The sequence below is a fragment of the Erpetoichthys calabaricus genome, chromosome 10, assembly GCF_900747795.2.
Source record: "Erpetoichthys calabaricus chromosome 10, fErpCal1.3, whole genome shotgun sequence".
NCBI classification, from domain to species: Eukaryota; Metazoa; Chordata; class Cladistia; order Polypteriformes; family Polypteridae; genus Erpetoichthys; species Erpetoichthys calabaricus.
Window position 1 is genome coordinate 161,866,854 of NC_041403.2, and position 19,669 is coordinate 161,886,522.

General features: G+C 41.5%; 1 protein-coding gene across 1 annotated transcript in view; it reads left to right on the plus strand.

Moving 5' to 3' along the window:
• Positions 1-2,930: 2,930 nt before the first annotated feature.
• The window catches only part of si:ch211-119e14.1 (uncharacterized), a 43,000-nt gene continuing 26,261 nt past the window's right edge, over positions 2,931-19,669 (plus strand). Inside the window, exon 1 of the mRNA XM_051932665.1 lies at positions 2,931-3,100. Within this exon, the coding sequence (XP_051788625.1) occupies positions 3,098-3,100 (3 nt within the window). The 5' untranslated portion in view covers positions 2,931-3,097. The remainder of the gene's footprint in view (positions 3,101-19,669) is intronic.

The window sequence follows — 19,669 nt, forward strand, 5'->3', positions numbered from 1 at the left end:
GCGCTTGATCAACCTCCTCCAGACAGCTGGGCCCTGCACCTCCTCGCCAGTCAGACCCTCCTCCTTCATTTCTTCTTTTATGTTATCCATCTACCTTTGCTTCAGATTCTCTCGCTTTTACTTGCCCTGTCCTTTCATTCCCATCACTCTTTTGTCCACATATTTATTATTTCTTCTCACCACATGTCCATACCACTTCAGCCTCCTTTCCTGTCCTTCCTTAGATGTCTCTCCCACTTTTATTGTTCCTTTGATTATCTCATTTCTTATTCTGTCCTTCTTTGTAACGCCACACATCCATCTCAACGTTCTCACTTCTGCCACATCGAACTTCTTCTCCTGCACTCCTTTTACTGTCCATCTCTCAGCTCCATATATCATTGCTGGTCTCGCCACTGTCTTAAAAACCGTACTCGTAACTTCCACCTTGATTCTTCGATCACAAAATACTCCTTATACCTTTTTCCAATTTTTCGATGAACTGTCCACTCTGTGGGTTCTCTCTCTCCATCTTGGTCTGCCACTTATCCTAGTTATCAAAACAGGTCCAATTTTTTCAATTGCTCTTTCAGCAGGCTAACTTCTGAATCCTGATCATCATTAAACCTTTGGACGTGAGAGTCAGTAGGCTTTGCGTCCTAGGAACCAAGTTACCCGAACTATTCTATAACATTTCAGTTATTATTTACCACTCTGATGCTGATCTTTCTGATCATAAAATAGGTCATTACGATTGCAATTGATGAGAAGAATTCATAATTCATTGCAGAATTACGGTATTTGAGGGATTCTTTAGAGTGCCTCTTTTTTATTACATGTTTTGGCTCAAAAATTAATCTGCACATCGTCCTATCACAACAGGCTTATGTTTCGATTTTGGTATTTTTCCAGACCGTCCTCAAGAAACTGTGACACACACCCATTGTCGAGGTATCGATGTGTTCGGTATTAGGGAACCCTAAAACGTCAAAACCCATAGATTGAAATTTTTGATGAATCTAAAGCAGGGGTGTCGAATTCCGGGGCCTGGAAGGCCTCGGTGGCTGCAAGTTATCATCCTAACCGTTTTCCTAATCAGTGACCAGTTTTCACTGCTAATTGACTTAGTTTCCCTTCATTTTAATAGCCTTGTTTTAAAGGATTCACTCCTTTAAATTAATTCTTGTCTTCATTTAATGAATGCTTAAACAGAAATGAGGCGTGAAACGAGCCGACAGATGATCAGCTAAACTGGGGTTTCAAACTCCAACCAATTTCACTCCAATCACAATTTGCTGTTAATTAAGCCCATTATTTAATTCCATGGCCTGTTGCTGCTCTCTAGGACCGGTGTTCGACACCCCTGATCTCTGATCTAAAGCTTTTGCTTCTTCCCCATAGATGATAGGTTATGGTGGGGAGGGCACAAAGCAAAAAAAATGAAATAACATATACAACTACTACAAGAGTGTGGTGGGCTGGCATCCTGCCCGGGGTTTGTTTCCTGCCTTGTACCCTGTGTTGGCTGGGATTGGCTCCAGCAGACCCCCGTGACCCTGTAGTTAGGATATAGCAGGTTGGATAATGGATGGATGGAACTACTACAATAGAACCTTCTTTCCTTAATGGAATTCCTCGTTCCGTTTCTTGACTATCGGATATGAACCAGACACTGGCCCCGGTACACCTTGTGAATGAATCTCCAAAGGTGTTGTGGTGCCCGGCAGGCATCCATGCCTGGCTGGGACGCCCAGGAGGAGTGGAGGAGGGGGCGTCCTCCCTGGTGGCTTTGGGGACCACGGGTACGGAGCTTGGAAGCTCAATCCTGTAGGGGCCCGTGGTCAGCGCCAGGGGGCGCCATGATGCCTTGGGAATGTTGGACCTCAGTACTTCCGCCACACCTGGAAGTGCTGGGGGGAAGAGAGATGGAGACACCCGGTGGACTTCCGGTTTCACCGCTGGGGCTTCCGCCACACAGGGGTGTGGCTACAGGCCCTCAGGATGCAGCTGGAGCCCATCCGGGGTGAATAAAAGGGGCCGCCTCCCTCCAGTCAGGAGCGAGAGTCGGGTGGAAGAGGACGAAGCTTGGAGGAGAGGAGAGGAGAGGAGTGGAGGCGGACCAGAGACTGAGAAAGTCATTGTGCGTGTGGCCAGGACTTAAGGGGTGATTGGTGCTGAGGCACTGGGTATGTGCACTATATATTGTATAAATAAACACGTTTGTGGTAAAACCATCATGTCTGCCTGTCTGTGTCCGGGCTGTTCCCCACAGTGTATTGGTCTCTGGCACTGGAAGATGATTCTTCACCAAGAAGATGATTGTTGATTCTGCATTGACTTCCTGAAACAGAAGCCACTCTAAATAACAACGTCAAGAACTTGTAATTCTCACCTGTGGGATATATCTTTGGCCTTGTGGAACAGGCATCTCGGGTTCAAGGCCGAAAACGTTTTATTACCCCTTTCAGATGCTCCTCTCAGTTAACAAGTCACAGAATTGTCCTAACAGAATAAAATGCATTTTTTTGTTTCGGCTGCTCTTAATGTGGGTGGCCATCCTTTAAACCAAATTGTGCCCTGAGGACCACCCTTCTCTATTTTTGTTTGTTCACAACTCATATCAGTGAAATAGTTTCCGGACTGCTAAGCCTCTACTTATTTTTGTTGATGGTAATAAGCTCTCTGTTTATGAAATAAAGACAAGCTGTGAATTTGTCACTGAAATCATATTTTAGAACTTATTACCATTACTACTAGACCCCAAAACCACTACGCAGCTCCAGGCGTTCACTGAACAGATAAGTTGTGGTCTTTTTTTTGTTTTTTTTCTCTTAATTGGTGTTATTTACAGTTTACTGTTGTAATGCTCTACAGTTTGTTTTTAAGCACGTTAGCATGAAAGTCCGCAGCATGCTTAAACTCCAACCCCCCCCATCCGCCCCAGTCAATTCTGGTTAGAGCGTGTCACCTTGCACAGTCTCTGATCGCAGCTCTTCTGCAGGATGTGGTCTCCTCTGTTGCTCTGCCTCTTCCTTGCTGATATTTGTCAAAAATAAAACCTCTTGAATCAAACGCTGCCCTCCAGCCTAAACGCTTGAGACTGCCTTCTCTGCGGAAAATGGTAAGGCTTGAATATTTATTATCATTCTGGAGCATTTAGTTACACACACACAAAAGACAATCAAACTAATTAAGTAGTGGAGGTTTGTCAAGTCAGTGAATTGTCTACTAACAGCAATACGCCTATATAGCGCCTCACTCTGACGGTGACTGCTAAGTTTTCTTTCTTTTTCAATTATGCTGGTTTGTGTGTGTTCAGATCATTGTATGTGTGTGTATCTACATACATACATGAGTGTAAGCAGACATGTATCTGTTGTATATAGTGCCTTTCATATCTATCCATTATATAGTGCCTTTTATATATCTCTATCTACCTGTTACATGGTGCCTATGTTTCTATCTATTATATAGTGCCTTTCACATCCATCTCTCTCCATTCAGGGCCGGCACCACCATTAGGGTGAATTAGGCATTCACCTAAGGAGCTGATCATATGGGTGGGGACCCAGCCGCACGGGTTAGCAGCTACTGAACAGTCTGTTGGTGCACTAATAAGCCTGGCCTAGGATGCAGCACTGTATCTATTATATAGTGCCTTTCACATCTGTCTGTCTAGGAGGACCATCATTGACCTTCCACTGCATTGATTGTGCTTGTTCATTGAAATGTCTTCTTTTCCGAGATGTAACGTGCTTTGACTTTGCCGAAAGCTGCAAAATGTCACATTTTTGAATGGTTTCTGCGCATTTTAAACACTATTGTATCCTTTGGGTCTGTTTTGACCCACCATATGCTTTGGTGGAATTTAAAATTCAATTAGGTTATTTTTGTCTGTTCACAACTCATAAAACTTTCTTAAATGTCATCCATTCTAAACCTCTGGATCCTCGGTCCATCAGGTTAAGATGTCTAATCAGAATAAACCAGGTTTGGGCGGGAAAACAGTCTGACATCCAGGACAGCTTCAGCAGAGCATCAGAATCGGGTCAAGAAAGACCCATTGAGTCAGCATTTGAAGGCCTTGTATGTGGAAGTCCTTAGAAATGAGAAGGATTTGGAAGCTAATTAAGAAGTGGACGTTACTCGAGTCAGTGTATCATCTGCTATTGTCTGCTAATGGCATTAAATCTATTTAGTGCCTTGCTGTGACAGCCAAGTCAGACGTTTTCTTACTTTGTAGTCATTCTAGTTTGTGTACAGACCATGGTGTGTGTGGAGGTGTGTTTATCATCTATCTATCTATTATATAGCACCTTTCATGTCTGTCTGTCTATTTATTATATATAGTCGTACAAAAAGTTTGGGAACCCCTCTTAATTCTTTGGATTTTTGTTTCTCATTGGCTGAACTTCCTTTTAATATATGGCATGCATTATGGAAACAGTCGTATTTCAGCAGTGACATTAAAGTTTATTGGATTAACAGAAAATATGCAATATGCATCATAACAAAATTAGACAGGTGCATAAATGTGGGCACCCCAACAGAGATATGACATCAATACTTAGTTGAGCCTCCTTTTATAAATCTAACAGCCTCTAGACGCCTCCTATAGCCTTTGATGAGTGTCTGGATTCTGGATGGAGGTATTGTTGACCATTCTTCATACAAAATCTCTCCAGTTCAGTTCAATTTGATGGACAGCCTGCTTCAAATCATCCCATAGATTTTCGATGATATTCAAGTCAGGGGACTGTGACGGTCATTCCAGAACATTGTACTTCTCCCTCTGCATGAATGCCTTTGTAGATTTCCAACTGTGTTTTGGGTCATTGTCTTGTTGGAATATCCAACCCTTGCGCAACTTCAACTTTGTGACTGATGCTTGAACATTATCCTGAAGAATTTGTTGATACTGGGTTGAATTTGTCTGAACCTCGACTTTAACAAGGGCCCCAGTCCCTGAACTAGCCACACAGCCCCACAGCATGATGGAACCTCCACCAAATTTGACAGTAGGTAGCAAGTGTTTTTCTTGGAATGTGGTGGTGTTCTTCTGCATGCAAAGCGCTTTTTGTTCTGACCAAATAACTGAATTTTTATCTCATCAGTCCAAAGCACTTTGTTCCAAAATGAATCTGGCTTGTCTAAATGAGCATTGGCATACAACTAGTGACTCTGTTTGTGGCGTGAGTGCAGAAAGGGCTTCTTTCTCATCACCCTGCCATACAGATGTTCTTTGTGCAAATTGTGCTGAATTGTACAACAATGTACAGATACACCATCTGCAGCAAGATGTTCTTGCAGGTCTTTGGAGGTGATCTGTGGGTTGTCTGACACCATTCTCACAATCCTGCTCATATGCCGCTCCTGTATTTTTCTTGGCCTGCCAGACCTGCTGGGTTTAACAGCAAATGTGCCTGTGGCCTTCCATTTCCTGATTCCATTCCTTACAGTTGAAACTGACAGTTTAAACCTCTGAGATGGCTTTTTGTAGCCTTCCCCTAAACCAGGAGACTCAACAATCTTTGTTTTCAGATCTTTGGAGAGTTGCTTTGAGGATCCCATGCTGTCACTCTTCAGAGGACAGTCAAAGGGAAGGAAGCACAACTTGTAACTGACCACCTTAAATCCCTTTATATCTCATGATTGGACACACAAGTCTGTGAAGTTCAAGGCTTCACAAGCTCATCCAACCAATTTGGTGTTACAAGTAATCAGCATTGAGCAGTGACAGGCATTCAAATCAGAAAAATGATGACAAGGGGACCCACATTTGTGCACAGCCAGTTTTTCACATTTGATTGAATTTCATACAACTAAATACTGTGTCACTAAAAATCTTTGTTCGGAAAACACCGCAGTACTCCTAGGAAATGAAAAACATACCACTGTTATCTTTTTTATTGAAAGCAGAGTCAATTATTATACAGACTGAGAGGAGTTCAAAAACTTTTTCATATGACTGTAGCACCTTTCATGTCTGTCTACCTGTTATATATTGCCTTTCACATCTGTCGATCTATGAGGCCACCATTGACTTTCCACTGCGTTGATTATGCTTGTTCACAGTTCATAGATGCATCCCAAATGCCACCGTTTCAGCTCAGAAGTGTAAAGTTCTTTGACTTTGCCAAAAGCTGTGAAATGTCACATTTTTGTATGGCTGCTGCACATTTTAAACACTGCTGTGTCCTGTGGGTCAGTTTTGACCCACCATTTACTTTAGTGGAACTCTGGAATGGTCTTCCAAAGTTTCCTGGTGATTAATTTTGAATGCACGTGTCTTGATCAGGGCAGAATTTAAGGGTTTTATAGCCTTTTTCTATTTTGCATAGCCGTTCGTTAGGATCACATCCCACATTTCTAGGGGTGTGGTCTCTGGGGTCGTGACCTCGAGTTCATCAGCAAGACAGGATAAAAGATCAGTAGTTGCGGCAAGCTTTATCCGATCCGTGGAAAACTCCTTTCAACTCTAATAGAAGTTCTTTCTTGTTATTGATTATTTTTGGGTCTGGCCTGTTTTTTCGATCTTCTTGTCTGAATTTTTGACTGTGATTCTTACCATTCATTGGGGTTTCGGTCTCTTCATTTACCTTTTTGTTTTCTTTTGAATTTTGTATGCTTGTCCAAGTTTGACTTAAAAATATTACTTATCTCTTTCTTGCCAAGCGCCCACATGAGCAGTGGCGAGTTCTTTTGTTTACTGGGTTTGTGCTTAATGCTTTACTAGATTTTTTTTTTTTTACCTTTTGCGCTGTTTGTCAACTATTCTTAGGATTTTGTTTTTGCTGTCTGTTAGATTTTGGATTTGCCTTTAACAGGCATTGTATGCTTTTTGGGGTCTTCAGAGCTTCTACAGAGCATTTCGTGAAAATGAATGTTTTTTATTTGTAAAGACCGTGTTTGCTCTCTTATTACTAGCCGGGGTTTGACTGTGATATCCCCCTCTAGTGGGCATTTTTTGGGAGTTCATTTGGTACTTATGTACTTTGAAACTCCCAAGTTCACAAAAAAAATATATGTATATAAACCAAACAAATCAAAAACCAAATATAAACCATATATCAGCGTTTCTCAACCTTTAAGTATTTGAGACCCGAGTTTTCATGACAGTTTTAATCGTGCCCCCCTAATGTTTCATTAAAAGGAGCCCACTAATACTAATTTGTTCTTTTTTAATTAATGATATATCATAGATGCACATTTTATTATACCTACTTAACTTTTATCGACTTTTATCTAACTCTATATTTATTTTTCTAGTATCAGAATGTAGTTTAAGTTAATTTGTTTTGGTTTCAATAGATGTATTTTTCATATTTTCGATTCTTGTTTTCTTTTTTTCACATCTTCATGCCCCCCTTTTTGTTACTTTGCGCCCCCCTAGGGGGACCCACCCCACACTTTGAGAACCACTGCCACATATATAAACCAAAACCAAAATATAATTTGGTTGTAAAACAGAGCTGTCTTATGAGTCTCTAAGATCCTCTAATTCTGTAGCTTTTATTGTAATTTACGTGTCTGCTTTTACATTTTTGACCAGCCACCCTAAGTTTAATCACTTGTAGATGCTTTTCTTGTTTTATATCAGTACTTTCTTGTTTTAGGTGTAGTTCAGAGTCCTGTGGTGGGACCAAATCTTTTTTTTCTCTCTCTCTCTCATTTATTGCCACCAGGATATATATTTTGGAAACAAAATTTAGTGAAAGAGTTGTGAGGCCTCTGAAAAGAGTCACAAAACAAGCCAGAACGTATTACCATCCAGTTCAGAAAAGGCTCTACCCAAGCCAGTCATCCCGCAACTGCTAAGAAATGGGCAGCTGGCTTTAGATAAACCATTAAAACCTCTGACTCGATGAGACAAGTCCTACAAAGAAGCTTGATAAATAATTTATTATAGAAAAGGAAAGAAGTGCAAAAAATCTAATAACAGAGGAAAAAGGGTAACAAAAAAGGTTTTGTCTAGAAAGGCAATCCAAACTAGAATGTTCCAGTGCATTACTATGAAAGTAAATCAATTTAAAAAATAAACTTAAAAATAACCAAAACGATCAGTAAATCTAAAGAAAAAGTGGCACTAACATCAACTACACGAGCTCAATGATCCACTGCTAAGATCCTCTCTCTGGCTCAGAATGAGGTCCCAACAGCAAAGCTGACAGGGTGGTCCCCTATTTGGGTACACATGAAAAAGCTGCATATTTAAAGGCACAGTACATACAAACATGAAGAGTGCTCCCACTAGGTGTGTGGCGGCTCAGCGTGTAGAGCTCTCTTAATTAAGGTTTTACCAGCTACAAAATCATTGTGATGAATGTTTTCACACGCACGTTCAACACAATTCCCTACTGTTTCTTGTTAAATTCTATGGGAGAGTGCAACTTGGCTCTGCATCGGTCTGTCGTGGTGAAAAAGGAGCTGAGCCATAAGGCAAAGCTCTCAATTTACCAGTCGATCTATGTTCCTACCCTCACCTATGGTCATGAGCTGTGGGTTGTGACCGAAAGAACGAGATCGCAAATACAAGCAGCTGAAATGAGTTTCCTCTGCAGGGTGTCTGGGCTCTCCCTTAAAGATAGGGTGAGAAGCTCAGTCATCCGGGAGGGACTCAGAGTAGAGCCGCTGCTCCTCCGCATCGAGAGGAGTCAGATGAGGTGGCTCAGGCATCTGATTAGGATGCCTCCTGGACGCCTCCCTGGTGAGGTGTTCCGGGCACGTCCAACCGGGAGGAGGCCCCAGGGAAGACCCAGGAGACGCTGGAGGAACTATGTCTCTCGACTGGCCTGGGAACGCCTTGGGATTCTCCCGGAAGAGCTAGAAGAAGTGGCCGGGGAGAGGAAAGTCTGGGCATCTCTGCTCAAGCTGCTGCCCCCCGCGACCCGACCTCGGATAAGCGGAAGAGGATGGATGGATGGATGGATGGAGAGTGTAACTTTTTTCTGCCAGAAACACAATTGATTTGGAGGATGAGAATTTAGCAAACAAAGTGCATTTACTTGCTGGAACCCATATTATATCCGTTACACCTTAAAACTTTACCACATCTGTCAGAGCTCATGCCGTACATTTCCGTTCTATCTGACTCTAAAAGCAGAGCATGCTGGGGTTGAATGTCTGACTCGACTGTCATTTTTCACTCTGCTGTGCAAGGCCATTCTGACTGCATCTCGCAAATCTGCTGGCTCCATTTTCTTCATATGCTTTGAGTATCACAAAATGAATGACATTGCATTTGTATTTATAATACATAACCGAGATCACGTTTTCATGATGTCATGGTGGCTGTTCATATTCGAAGCAGCAAGATTTATTTATCTTTTTTTTATTTTTAACTGGAATCATGACAGATAGATAGAAAGAATGAAATGACAGGCTACATATATAGATAAATAGAAGGAACTATATGATAGATAGATAGATAGATAGATAGATAGATAGATAGATAGATAGATAGATAGATAGATAGATAGATAGATAGATAGATAGATAGATAGATAGATAGATAGATAGATAGATAGATAGAAGGCACTACATCATAGATAGATACATAGATGTTAAAGGCACCATATAATATATATAGTGGGGAGCAGCTCGGACACAGACAGGCAGACATCATTTTGTCACCCAACACACGTTTATTTTCAATATTTACAAAAATATGAAGCACACAACCCAGTGCCGCAGCACCAATCACCCCAAAGTCCAGGCCTCTTTCCTCAGTGCCTCTCTTCACCGCCTCCACACCTCTGCTCCAAGACTCTTGTCCACTTCCACCCGACACCAGCCCTGAATGAAAGGAGGCGGCCCCTTTTATAGCCACCCGGATGTGCTCTACGTGCTTCCTGGTAATCTTCCACCAGCACTCCCCAGTATGGCGGAAGTGCCATTTGCATCCCCGGAAGAACTCCAGGTGTCCCTGCTCCTCTTCCCCCCCCAGCACTTCCGGGTGTGGCGGAAGTGCTGAGGTCCAGGGCTGCCAAGGCATCCGGGCACCCCCTGGCGGTGACCATGGGCCCCTACAGGGTTGAGCTTCAAAGCTTTGTACTCGTGGCCCCTAAAGCAACCAGGGCGGTCGCCCCCCTCGTGGTCTGAAGGAGGCGCAAGCCCTCCTCCGGTCCTCCTGGGCGTCACGGCTGGGAACCACCCCCATCCGCGTGCCACAATATATATATATATATATATATATATATATATATATATATATATATATATATATATGGTTGAAATAGTTTACTGTCAAATAAATGCAAAGAGTACACGACACGTGTTTCGCCCTCATTCTGGGCTCATCAGGCGTACACACTCACTGCACTCCCTCTCAGGAATCGAACCTCGGATGTCAACTATTTCAACCATTCTATGATCTGCTCCTCACAACCTGAGGGCACCGTGGCGGATGTTAGCAGATTGCTGGCCAACCACAAGCGTTACCTGGAAGGTAACCACCCATACAATCAGATTGTGATACAGACTTCGAATGCCGTGAATGTATATATATATATATATATATATATATATATATAATATAAAAGTACTAGTCATTTAGCCCGTTACAATAACGGGCGCTAGAACAGTAGTGCATAAACATTAGTAGGAACAGTCTATATTAAATGGCAAGGGACTTTGACCTCATTCTTTTTGTTGGTGGTATTTTTCTTTGTCTTTCAGCCTTTCTTTTGTTGATGTCTACTTGCTGAGCTGACCGTTCTTCGTGGGCTGCCGCCGTGTATTGTGTGTCTTTAATTTTCTGTGACAGTAATACTGTCTTGTACGTCCGCTGGCTTGTACGTCCGTAATATGCCTTTAATCTCCTCTGACAGTAACACCTACTTGTATGTGGCTGTAATATGCGTCACTGTATTGTGTACCTTTAATTTCCTCTCGCAGTAATACTGGTTTGTATTTCTGTAAAATGCTTGTAACTTTCTCTGACAGTAATACCGTGCATCACACCGTGCCCCGCGCATGCGCACTTCACCAGAAGACACACACACACGGACACCTGGACGCACACAGAGATTTTATTAAAGACGATACACTATAGATACTATATAATAGGTAGATCGATAAAAGGAACTATGTAATAGATAGATGTGAAAGGCACCATATAGTACCTTGATAGATACATAATGAAAGGCACTATATAACAGATAGATAGATAGATGTGAAAGGCTCTATTATAGTAAAGTGATAATGAAAGGCACTATATAATTCATAGATGTGAAAGGAACTATATAATTGATATAATAGACAGTAATAGACAGATAGATCGATCAAGGACAGATGTGAAAGGCAATATATAATAATAATAAATAGAGTTACTTTATTTGACCCCTCATAAATTAAAATAATGAAATAACAGAAACTTGCAAGCACAACCAGAATATATAACATGCTATTCGTCACAATACTTTTTTTTTAAATAAAATACTGTTATTCTTTTACTTAGTCCAGTGCCAAAAAGTGCTTTTCTGTCTCTCTTTACACTTCTGCATCTTAAGTATGGAGTGACAAGTAGCTGCCAAATTTATTTCCAGTCTTGATACCTTGCAGTCTTTTGACCTCGTGTTGTGTGTTTTACTTTTTTTGAAATGTTGTCATCTATTAAAAGGATCAGCTGTGGATTTGAACGTCCTGAAGATTTAAAGGCCGGTTTCTGTTTTTTTTTTTGTTACGTTTTAGAAAAAATTGCAACCTTGCATATTGTGTCTTTCCTTAAAAACGTTTATCTTTCTGAGATATTTGACTCTGTTTTTTTATTTCTTTCTTTTTTTGGCTGCAGTTGCACAGCCTAGAAACTGCTTAAACCTTCATTTTAATCTCTGATGATACTGAGATACGGCGCCGTTGTCTCCGTTTTAGACTTGAGGGCTGCTCTTGAGATGTCTGAATGCATCATTTAACTGCACAGAGTTGACAGTTTCGCTCATTGGCCCCCGTCTTCGTTGGTTTAGGTCGGCCTCGCACAAGACTCGCTGTGACATCTCGTCAGATTTAACAACTGCAGTTGCTGAATCGCTCTCCGGATGTGTAAGTCCATGGCTGGTGAATGCAACAAGTATGTGGACACTCAAAATGTCCCGAGGATTACTGGTAGAACCAGATAGTGCATGATGGTTAGGAAACAAAATTTCGGGGTCGCGATAAGCAGGGTTTAGAAGACCACTAGAGACAAAGGAAGCCGAGAAACCAATCCATAGAGCAGAGCATTTGAATTCACCAAGAGACAAAGGCAGTGTGCCACATTTACACCGTCACTTCTGGTGACATCCTCATCACATTGTTCGTGGTCACTTGACCAACTTTCAAGGCGTGGCACAAACAAAACGAGACGATAACAAAAATGAGCTTCTTAATTTTGACACCAGTTGTGAAAAATAAAAAACCTCCAGAAATGGATTCCTCACATGCCCAAACCTCCAAGACAGACAAAAACCCACACGTAAATGGGGTTAACACCACACAGACATCATGCCACCACGCTTCACCGTTGGAATGGTATTGCACAAGTGATAAGCAGCACCTGCTATCCTCCAGACATGATGCTAATCCTGGTTTTAATCAGATTAGAGAATTTTGTTTCTCATAGTCTGAAGGTCCTTCAGGTGCCATTTTGCAAACTCTGAGCGGGCTTCCATGTGTCGTCTGGCCACTCTGCCATAAACCCTTGTGAAGAAATCAAAAACACAGAGATACAGATTAAGTGTCTGCGGAATTGCTCGTATAATGCCGAGTAATCTTGGAAGACTGATACTTGGTTCAAGGCGTGTGCGTAAAACAGACATTTGACAACAGATGTACCGTATATACTCGTGTTTAAGTTCTCCCGCGGATAAGTCAGGGCTTGATTTTACCGAATAAGTTCCGATATTTTATAATGTTGATCGTATAAGTCAAATGCGGAAAACTCATGCTGTTGGTCCAAGAGATTATGTGCTAACGCCCACCTAAGAGATTAACCACGGAGCACACAGCCTTATTTTTATTTCAATGTATTGTGCCTACGTGACTAGATGGTAATACCCAAACTATTCCTTAGTGACGTTTGCACTGTTTTGTGTTTTTTGTGTCTCACACCCACATACACCTTTATTGTAAGAGAATCCCTTATCTACGATGGAGCATTCGATCAAAAGAAAATAGCTGGTTTTAAATTAAAAGTCGTTGAAGTGATGAAAGAAATTAGTAACTGCGCTGCTGCAACAAAATTCGTTGTGTCTGAGAAACTGGAGGAGGGAAGAAGATGAAAAAAAAAATTAATAAGTATCGTGTTTTAGAACGAGTGAATAAGTCGGGGTCTGATTTTATGATCGATTTTTTCAGGTTTCAAGACCAAACTTATACGCGAGTATATACGGTAGTTCTTCGGTTCTTTTATGTATAATTAACAGGAAAAGAAGTAAATGGAAATGATTTGTCAGGTAGTGATGTAGATCAGTAAGTGTCAGGGAACAGAACTGACATCATCAGAGGGAGCCGGAAGTTAAGTTATTAATACGAGACTGGGATTGATGTCTTAGAGAAAGGGACGCGGAAGTGAAGTCTTTACAGGGAACTGGAACTGGCGTATTGGCGTGGAGTTGAGGTATTTTCCTATTATTGATCTTCTATTTTTCTGTTTAAAAAAATAAATAAAAAGAAAAGGCGTTAGTACTCTGTTCCAATCCTCTATCTTTCGTTCTTTCGCGCTCGTTTGAGCCATTTGGCTGCCTCCTAAGCACACATGTGTGACACCCTAGATTAGTGGAGTGATGCAGTAGTGTTTGTCCTTCCAGAAGTTTCTTCCTTCTCCACACAGGCTCTCCTTAGCTCAGGCAGTGTGACTATTGGGTTCTTAGTCATCTCTTCACCATGGACCGTTTCCCGTGATTGTTTATTTTGGTCAAGGAAGCAGCTCTAGGAAGACGCATAGTTGTTCCAGACATTTTGAGAATTATGGAGGCCACTATGCTCTTGAGAGCCTTTAGTGCTGCAAAACTTTTCTTGTAGCCTTCCAAATCTAAGCTTCAACACAATTCCTTCGACCTCATGGATTGATTTTTGCTCAGCTGTGGAATCTTTTGTAGACAGGTGTGGTGCCTTTGCTTACCACATGCAATCCATTGAAGTGACCACAGAAGGACCTCAAACAAGGTGCAGAAACATCTCCATGATAATCAGCATGACCATTGGGTTCTTGGTCATCTCTTCACCATGGACCTTTTCCCGTGATTGTTTAGTTTGGGCACTAGGAAGACTCATGGTTGTTCCACATATTTTCCATTTTTAGAATTATAGATTCCACTGTGCTATTGGGAACCTTCAGTGCTGCTGACATTGTCTTGAAACCTTCCTGTATCCAGCTATCCTGTCTCTCAGTTCTGTATACGATTCCTTCAACCTCATGGTTTGGGACCTTCTCTAGACAGGTGTGTGTGCGTGTTTCTTAATCAGTTCCAATCAATTGAACTGACTGCAGGTGGGCTCCAAACAAGGAGTAGAAATGTCTCCACAGTGACCAATAGAATGGGATACCCCTGAGCCAAGAGTCATAGCAGAGGGTCTGAATGCTGGTGTCGATGAGATATTTCACTTTCTTACTTTATTAAATTTGCAAAAATTTCTAAGATCCTGTTATTGGTTTATCATTCTGGGGTATTGAGGGCTGCTTGACAAAAGGAAGAAATGATTTTAAAGGATTTTCTCACAAGGCTGTAAAATAACAATGTGAAAAAGTGAGGGGGCGTGCATCAGTGACGTTGTTAAGGCCCCTGATCTCTGGCATTTAGCCCCCTCACCTGACCTATTGTCCCTCACCTGTCCTATATGCCTGTCCCCTCACCAGTCCCTCACCTGTCCTATCCACTTAGGCTTGTAAGCCCCAAATTTTGCAAGCCCACCCTTTATTCTTCCCATTTCTGTGTTATGACAATGCCTGATACCCCCCATTTGTTTACCCTGTGAATACTGCAAGTGGGACACCCACTCCCCACATCAACCCCATGAAAACTCCAAGGGGGTTCCTAACCACTGCTCATTGACCGTGTAAAAACTACAAGGGGGTGGGATGTTGTACTTCTCTATCTCACGAAAACTACAATGGGGGTACCCAACCACACTGCACGACCCATTGAAGACTGCAAGGAAGCCACCCACCCACACTCTTCAATCCTACAAAAACTCCAATGGGGTCATCCCTCTCTGCTCGTCAGCCATGCAAAAACTACAAGGGGTCAACCTTCCACGCTCTTTGATCCAATGAAAACTACAAGGGAGGACAACCACCCACACTCTTCGACCCTATGACCCTAGTCCTAGTAGGACTACCCCACTCATGTGTTGACCATGCAAAAACTTGCCTCCTGCTTTACCATCTGCTTTATCAGTGAAAGGTTGGGCTATGCTCTTAATAAGTGACATACTTTCTTAAGGCACGGCATCAGTCAAAAATAAATGTAGCAGCATATCGAAACATTTCAGAAACTTTTACCCTCCACATCTTGTTTAATACAAACAGGCTCTTCTTAGTAGAAGTGAAGAGCACCTCACCCTCAATAGATCATGAACTGCCTGCTATGACTGCCACCTAAAAAGAAGACTTTAACCTTTTGAAGTTAACTTGAGTCGTCTTGTGGTGTAAGGTGAGCTGCTTACGCTGATTCAGCGACCCATCGAAAGTCAAACTCATACAGCCGGAGCTTCTTCTTGTTGATTGAGTCACCGCTGCTAACAGGCAGCAGTTTCATCTGCACCACAACTTCTAAAACCCAATTAGGTAGTTGAAGCAGCCACTTGTGTTTTTCTTTGAGCTCCTACTATACCCAGATAAAGAAGCAGTTGAGACTGACGTGACATCTTTGGTACTTGGGTGTCTCTGCTCAGCCAGATTTAGCAGCATAGTAAGGAGACCTGGCTGGAGATGAAGCTTAATGGGCCGCTCCTGAAATTATGCAGGCAGTCGAAAATACTGTAGTGTTAAGGATAATAAGGACAGATAGACAGATTAACAGATTGACAGGAAAGGCACTATATAATACAGAGATAGATAGATAGATAGATAGATAGATAGATAGATAGATAGATAGATAGATATGAAAGGCATTATAATAGATGGATAGATAGATAGGAAAGACAAAACACTATAATAGACAGCTACCTAGAAGACACTATACTATATAAAAGATTGGCAGTTATGTAGGAAAAGCACTATTTAATAGACAGACAGATAGAGAGGAAAGGCACTATAATATATAGTAGATTGATAGACAGCTAGAGAAGAAGGACACTATATAATAGATAGATAGATAGATAGATAGATAGATAGATAGATAGATAGATAGATAGGAAAGACAAGGCACTATATAATAGACAGCTAGAGAGGAAAGGCACTGTATAATAGATAGACAGACAGATAGAAATGAAAGGCATTATATAATAGATAGATAGATAGATAGATAGATAGATAGATAGATAGATAGATAGATAGATAGATAGATAGATAGATAGATAGATAGATAGATAGATAGATAGATAGGAAAGACAAAACACTCTATAATAGACAGGTTCCTAGAAGACACTATATAAAAGATTGGCAGCTAGATAGGAAAAGCACTATATAACAGACAGACAGATAGAGAGGAAAGGCACTATATAATAGATAGATAGATAGATTCATAGAAGGCATTATATAATAAATAGATAGATAGCAAAGGCAAGGCTCTATATAATAGACAGCTACCTAGAAGACACTATATAAAAGATTGGCAGCTAGGTAGGAAAAGCACTATATAATCGATAGCTAGAGAGGAAAGGCACTATACAATAGATATAACATATATTTATTATATAGTGCCTTTCCTATCTATCTATCTATCTATCTATCTATCTATCTATCTATCTATCTATCTATCTATCTATCTATCTATCTATCTATCTATCTATCTATGTCCTATCACCCACAGCTTTACTAACCCTGAGAGAGAATACTTGGGGTCGGCTTTATTAACTTTTGCACATTTGTAGAAAGACATTCTGAGATACTACAATAGGATCACACTCTTCTGAAAATAAATCCAAAATGACTCACCATAACATCCCCATTGACTGTAAATGTAGGACCAAACCATGCCCAAGAACAAGTTAAGCGTTGAAAAAAAATTCTTACATGAATTCCAGTGATCTATGAAAACATAAAATCGAGCGACTGGCAAAAGACATTCTGCTGCCATCCTCTGTGGTAGAGCAAAGCCTTCTTTCTCCACAAATGTGTATGAAAAGTGGGCACTGCCCCACTTTGTAAAGCTTCCATTGGGGTACAAGACCTTCTCTATGAAGAAGGATAGACTTGATGAGATGCTTGGATTGTCTCAGAGAGTTGATGAAAAGTGAAGCAGATGGTGTTTGCTCGGAGCCAGAGTGAGGTGTGGGGTGCAGCCAGCAGTTTGAAATGTCTTGGCAGTGGAAGAGGCAGACGTGAGTGTGTGGAGCAGCATGGACAGAGTCGTGTCTATCTGTCATTATTGTGTATAGTGCCTTTCATTATCTATCTATCTATCTATCTATCTATCTATCTATCTATCTATCTATCTATCTATCTATCTATCTATCTATCTATCTATCTATCTATCTATCTATCTATCTCGAGGGTCAGGAGCAGTGGGGCGGCATGAACTCTGCCACACTTGCACAAACTACCACCCTCGTTTCAGATCACCCACCATTCTCTTGCTGGTCATTACAATATGCAGACATTTTCTTCCATAACCAAGTTTCTGAAGAACAGAAGAGCACATTAGCTTCATTAACCAAAGTATTAGTGTATTACAAAGTGTGAATCCCGAAAGGCCTTCTGCCAAACACATTTCCATAAAGCATCACCTAACTGGCACATCTGAATAGATTTTAATATTAAAATGAAAACACAGAATTCAATTGTGTCCCCTTTCCTTCATTAGTGTGCAACCTGGTAGTCAGACACCCATGCCCCTCCATTTAAAAATCAGTCACGAGAATGTATTGCTCAAACTGCTTAGGATGCGTGATTTGACTCGGGGAGTGGGGGGCCTTGGCTGCCCGTTCTCTTCAAAAGCAGGTGGCAGCGGTGCAGAAAGCGGAATTGGCATTCTTGGTTTTGCGAGTGCTCATTTGAGTGACTGAAATCGGACTTTTTTTTAATTCGCATTCCCAAAATAGTTCCGAAAGTGGAAACGTGATAAGAGGCCGAGCTCTCGGAGGCTTTTATAAAGAAGAAAAAAAAAAATGGTGTCTGAAATGAATATGCAGAATTTGATTCAGTGAAGCGTGCGTTTGTCTCCTTTCTGTTCTCCTTTATTCTTGTGCTTTCTTCTCATTTTTATATTCTTTAAACCCCGAACAGCAGCAACAAAACAACAGCAACTAAAGACACACACCCACACACAAAAGTATATATAGCATGTAATATTTAACACCTTCAGAAAGTCTTCAGTCCCTTTCACTTTTTACATATTTTGTTATTCTGCAGCCTTGAGCTCAAATCATTTAAATTCATGTTCCTGCTCATCAAGCAGCACTCAAGACAGAACATTTCCGAGTAAAGACAGGAGGAAGACGAAGATGCCTGCTCTCTCCTTTTGCATTCGAGAAGGGGGCTTCAGAAGTTAATGATATATTACACCCTGCCCCCTAACTCTTTTTTTTTTTTTTTGGAGAACGTACAAGAATAATAACGGTAAGCCCCTGAGGTTTTTGTCTGTCACATTTGATTCAGCCCCTGATCATTGCTCGAAAGCATAAGGGGGAGATTTTTCCCAAGGTCTTCAATGTTATATGAGATAGATGACTACAAAACTTCAAGGGGTGGGGGCCCCCCCCCCACCAACTGTTTGATTTTTCTATCTGAGTAAACCACCAAAGCCAGGAGCGGACAGGGTCTCAAAACCGGCCCGGGCATCCTTCAACGAGTGAGGTGACGAGGTCGACCTCCCATTATTCATTGTCATTTTCTTAAAATTTGTAATGAGTACGCAGCTCGCTACGTGCTGTGAGCCTTTGATATGAACTCTATCTAAACTGTTGCCAAACTTAATCTGTACACTGTTGTTTAATAATAATTTGTTGCATTTATATAGCGCTTTTCTCACTACTCCAAGCACTCAGCAATTGCAGGTTAAGGGCCTTGCTCAAGGGCTCAACAGAGCAGAGTCCCTTTTTTGTCATTTACTGGATTCAAACCGGCAACCTTCCAACTGCCAGTGCAGATCCCTAGCCTCAGAGCCACCACTCCACCTTAGACACAACTTAAAACTTGATGAAATGCTTAGAAATAAAATTTAATATAAATAAAAATTTAGTAACACAGCTTACATGTTCCATACTAATATGAAAAATTCCTATAACTTTGCTTTATAGCTTTACAAGGGGGCTCTGCCCCCTGCTCGCTTCGCTTGCCTACCCCCGGCGTTGGGTATCCTGAAATACATTAGTCGACCTCGTTCGTTTTGGTGCCGTGCCCGCTTTGCCCGCGGCATTTCAGACACGCGTTGTAGGTGCCCGCGTTCATTGATTTTATCCAGGCAGGCTCGTGTTTGTATATCTGTCAGTCGAGCTTGTTCGTTTTGAACCCGTGCCTGCTTTGCTTCCGCAGTTTCAGACGCGCGTTTTAGGTGCCTGCGTTCATTGATCTTATCCAGGTGGGCTCGTGTTTGTATCGTTGAGCTGTATT